Source organism: Gavialis gangeticus, unplaced genomic scaffold (assembly GCF_001723915.1).
Source record: "Gavialis gangeticus isolate Ggan-Ray unplaced genomic scaffold, GavGan_comp1, whole genome shotgun sequence".
Taxonomy (NCBI): domain Eukaryota; kingdom Metazoa; phylum Chordata; order Crocodylia; family Gavialidae; genus Gavialis; species Gavialis gangeticus.
The window spans coordinates 52038327-52043438 of record NW_017729031.1 but is presented as its reverse complement, the minus strand read 5'-3'; the positions used below and the strand labels follow the sequence as shown (position 1 = coordinate 52043438).

The window sequence follows — 5112 nt, the reverse complement described above, 5'->3', positions numbered from 1 at the left end:
GATGGGTGGAGACCCATCACTCCTGCCATAGTCAGTGACTCGGTTGAGCTTAGCCCCTGTGTAGGGAGCAGGCAGGCTTTGCCTGCCCTGAGACAGTAGAGAAAGCAGCAGTGGCAGGCAAATGGAGAGGAGGGGATCTGCCTCTGAGTATGGGAGGGTAGGAAGGGATTCTCACCTGCTTTGGGGACTTTAAAAAGTCCATAGAGACTCGCACTGCAAGGTCTGCCAGTACTGGTAGGCAGGGGAAGAAGCTGCAGCATGGCTTGCTGCTCCTGCATATTTTGCATGGAGTCTGATTTAAATATGCTCTTGACAGCACATATAGGATTTACCCCTCAGGCAGCATAGTTGGAGATATGCTTAGCTTGTGAATCCTGACAGGGTTTAGATGTGAGGTAAGTGCTAATCTGTTTAGGACTGGAAAGACCAAGATATGTCAAGGTATTGTGAGAAGCAGAACTTTAGGCATTTTGGCAAATTCTAATGTCAAAAATGGAGTTTCCTTGAAACCTTTGGCACCTCCAGGGTTAAATGGCAACTACGACAGCTAAAGTAGAGGTTAAGCAAGACATAGACACCTAATTGAAAATCCATTGCCTTTTAAGGACTTATAAATTGATTACCCAAAAATTTAGGCCCTAAAAATGTAATGGTAATTCTCCTATTTCCAGTTCACATTTTGTAGGTTGAGTAAAAATAATATATGAAATATTGTGAGGGTTGTAGTGAGCATTTTAAAGCAAATTTACAATGTTTTGTGCATTTAAAAAGTCAACTTTGCTTCGGTGAAAAATGCAGTATTGTATGATTTCTTTGCAACACTTCCATTGTTCTTTGTTTCAGTTTTGATGCAAGATTTAAAAAGTTGATACAATATGTCATTAGATGGAGAGTAAGTTTCAGAAATAGACATGCTAAAAATTTGATAGCTATAACAAATGCATTTCTGACATGGCTCAGATAGTTTAGGAATAAAGCTAAAACAAAAGGCTGGTTCTTATACTAGTTCAATTGCCTAGGCCATCCCAAGGTAAACTTGGAAAGTGGAAACAAGGGAAAAGAATTACCCTGCGCTTGTGTCAGCAAGCTTAACTTTGTTTCTCAAGAGCACAAAGTCTTGTATAGCTGCTGGCATGTTTGAAAGAGGGATCCATAAAAGCTTAGCATCCCTGCCCACAGGGTAATGTGTGTGAGGATGAAGGCTCGTTAAAGCATGCTCCATGCACTGAACAACAAAGGAGAAGTCTGTGTTCATAGACATCCTGACCAGCTTCCCTTTCCTTGCTGCATCTGTAAAAATCACAAAGAACTAAATTTTAGTGGCATGCCCAAGGGGTGAGGAGAGTTGACTCTATTTCCCTCCCTCAATACTTATAAGTATTATTTCCTTTTTTATTTGTAGAATGGCAGAGCCAAATGATACTTTCCGATTCCCCACTGGACAAAGAGGAAAAGCATTTCACTGAAGAGCAGTCAATGAATAGTAATTTGCTGCATAAATGGTCCCGTTGATTTCACTTAGTGGAGTAAAACACTAGTTAACATAAGCAGTGGTGGTAAAACCAGATCCATATTGTCTATAGGAAATCAATTAATCTTCGCATTGTCTCAAAAGAAGAAACAGACAGAATTTAAACCAAAGTAGTAACAGATCTACCTGCTATCTATATTGCTTCTGGTGTATGACAGGACTGTGAATCTGGCTTACTGTTTGACGTGGAGGAAGATCTGAATTGCAATTTGACCAAAGAGATTTGAGAGACAGGGAAATTCCAAGGATCAGCAGGACAAGTTGGGTGCAGCAGTAATCCATCAGATTACCTGATTCTGCATTGGTCTCCAAGCATGTACATTCAACTGTCCCTACAGAAGTGTGCTTTAATGACATCTTAGAAAACACTTGCTAGTTTGTGGTTGTATCATCTGGTAAAAGGTGTGCACTTTTGTGTGTTTGTTTAAACCCCAGGTTTAAAGCCAAACTGAAAATTCAAAATAGCTGAAAATTCAAAATAGCTGAAAGCAGAACAAAATATCACAGGGAAGAGATGGACTATAACGATTTTTTGCTTTTTGTACATAGTCATAGCCTTGACATGGATAAACACTGTAAGATTATGGTCTAACACCTATGGTGTTCAACATTTTTCCCTGGTAGGCTGGATGGGCAGTGCCTAGTCTGTCTGTGGGCTGGATCTGGCCTATAGTCCCAATCTGGCACTTGGGGTGGGTACAGTAGGGCCCCATTCAGCTGTGCAGAGGGGGGCAGCCTGGCCCTGATTCAGCCACATGGGGGGAAAGGGGTGTGGCTCAGCCCCAATTCAGCCGTGTGGGGGAGGGTGGCATGGCCTGGCCCCAATTCAGCCATGCAGGGAGAAAGGGGCCTAGTCCAGCCTCTATATCATGCTGTGTGAGCATGGATAGGTGTGGGAATTTGGCAGTGGGGGAGCATGGCAGTATTAATGGCCACTGCTACCCTGCTGCCTGTTTTTTTTATTTGTGGGGAGACCCAGGGGCCAGATTCAATGAGTTTGTGGGCTTCATTTGGCCAGAGGCTGAGCATCCCTGGTCTAACATCAAATTTCAAAAGAGAGTGGTTACTCTACCCAGAAGAGGCTGGGCCATTTTTCCAGTCTCTGGAAGTAGCAAGTACATTTGTCCTTTCAGTACAAAATAAGCAAGAAATACCTTACCTTCCTGTAAATATCCCTCTCCATATTGTTTTTTAATGGCAGGAGGAAGCTGATTCCAAATGGCCTCCCTTTCTTTGATAACCTTTGTTTGGTTGCTTAGTTCTGTGTTGAATAGCCCAGGTTCAATGCAAGAAACCTTAACACCAAATGCGATCATGTCCTGTCTGCAAAAAGAGTCACTTAAAGGTTTCATCATCACTTTAGCTATACTTCTTAACATCTGATATATTGATATCTGCACTAATGCTTCTCCCTCCATCTTTATAGTTGGTTGTACACACTGGGGAGGATAGGTTCAAAGTTAAACTTATCAATACGTAAAATTTATTCAACATTAAAGTGCTCAGGGAAAAATGCATTCCTTTTACTTACCTAAAAATATTTTGTAGGGAAACACACAGGTAAGAAAAATGCATAAGATTAAAGAAACTTAGTGCTGTTTGTTGGGGTTTTTTTGACTTTTGACCAAAAGAAAAAAGTGCAGGTCATGTCTTGTCTTGTCTGTGTTGGTTCACCAGTACTGAAGACTGCCTATTATTATATTTTTTCACACACAACACATGCTCTTTCCCTCAAAATCAGCCCCCTAAAATTGAAGTGGGTGTATTAAATAGGGAAGCTGATTTTCTGCCTATGATAGAAACACCCTGCCTATGATCTTAGCTCAGGGACGGGCAATTATTTTGAGGGGAGGGCTGCATACTAAGTTTTGGCAAGCCATCGAGGGCTGCATGACAGGCAGCTAGTGGCAGATAAACATAAATTTTCTAAATTTTTAGGGGCCCCGTGGGCCGGATAGAATGGGCTGGCGGGCTGCACCTGGCACGCAGGCCACATTTTGCCTACCTCTGTCTTAACCCTGCAGTGCAATAGCTGTTGCATTAGTATTCAGGCAAATGGAAGAGTCAATAAACTTAATGGCTCATTATTCTCCACAGGAGTTAACAATACTCTTGTTCTAAGTGCCTTGATGTTCCACTAATCAAGCTAACCTTTTATTAGGGTGGGTTTTTTTGTCAGCTTGCTTTTCCTGGTTGCTCTCCTCCTATTGCAACCCCCTGAAGATTCTAGCATTTTTTTCAGGATCAAAATCTATCAATGAAGACCAGTCTTTAGCAGCAGCTTTAGTTAAGCAGGAAAATGAAGGTGACTCAGCTAAAGATTAGGTTCTGACCCTGCTCTATATAGCCACAGCTCTGGAAAAAATTGCTGCTGCTTCATTCTGCCTCTCAAAAACAAAATGCATACTATATTCAAGGGTGTGATATATGTAAAACAATACAGTATGTAAAAGTACTACAGTGCTTCTCTCGGCTTGGATATTCCAGAATAATTTGCCATGTTCTTTCCCCCAAATTCAAGAACCTCCTTTGATTCTCCTACTTCAAAAGAATCATTTCTGAATGACCATGAAGTGGGTTGGGGAAGGGGAAGGGGGGGAGAGGAATAGTTGCATCCAGACCTTTGTTTTGTTAACTTTAACCATAGTGTGTGGTAATTATTTTATAAGTGGGTTTTTGGAATGCATGCAATGTATAGAGGATCTGCAGCTTAAATCATGGCAATTACACTGCATAGCCATCTAGACTCAGTGGGTGTGATTATCATTTACATCAAAGTAACTTCATTTGTAAGTTTTGTCTACACTGGTGTAATGATGCCAGGTCAGAACACTGGACTCAGCAGGTCTTAATCAAGAGATCAGGGCTGTTCATTCCCTGAATAAATGTCATCTGCAGCAAATCCAGAGCAGCACCCTGGTCCCAGCTGAGCTGAGTATTGTAATCAGTACAGCCAGTCCCTGAAGCCACAGGCAACAGGACCCACCCACTCTAGCCCTTAAGGCTCAGCCTGCAATCTTCTTGTCTGGACAAAGGTGAAAGTTCTTGCTCCTGACCTTTCATGTGCTTCCTTGATGGTTTGCTGATTTTTGACTCCTGGCTCTGACTCCACCTTCCAATCCTTGTAAGAGCCTTGGCCTTCCCTGACACCAATTTTCTCCTCTTGATTCAGGCTTGGCCTTCAGCTGTGACTTTTGGTTTCTGATCCTGGTTAACCCTTGACTTACTCTGTTTTCAGTTTCAGCTTCTGATCCCAGCCTGTCCTGACTTTGGCTACAGCTTCCAAATCCAGTTCTGATGCCAAATCCCTCCATACCTCCTGTTCCATTAGAAAAGATCTGGACTATACCTGTGCTTCAGGTATCTAGCCACTAAAACTGCACACTCTCCCATGCATACTATTAGGGAGTTTATTGCACAGTGACATAATTGTTAATTTATGGTGTGCTTGCTTTTCTACAATAACGTCCCGTGTTAATATTTTTAGAAGGAGGTTATTAATGTAAATATGGTGAGGTAAACACAAAGGTTCTCTTACCAAGAATCATAGAATCACTGAGTCGGAAGGGACCTAGACAGAT

General features: G+C 42.0%; 1 protein-coding gene across 1 annotated transcript in view; it reads right to left on the bottom strand.

The window, feature by feature from the left end:
• Nucleotides 1-728: 728 nt before the first annotated feature.
• Nucleotides 729-5112, bottom strand: part of DHRS9 (dehydrogenase/reductase 9) — a 19823-nt gene continuing 15439 nt past the window's right edge. The window contains exons 4-5 of the mRNA XM_019522759.1: nt 2691-2854; nt 729-1290 (exon numbers count right to left, since the gene is read on the bottom strand). Coding sequence (XP_019378304.1) covers nt 1064-1290; nt 2691-2854 — 391 coding nt within the window. The 3' untranslated portion in view covers nt 729-1063. The remainder of the gene's footprint in view (nt 1291-2690; nt 2855-5112) is intronic.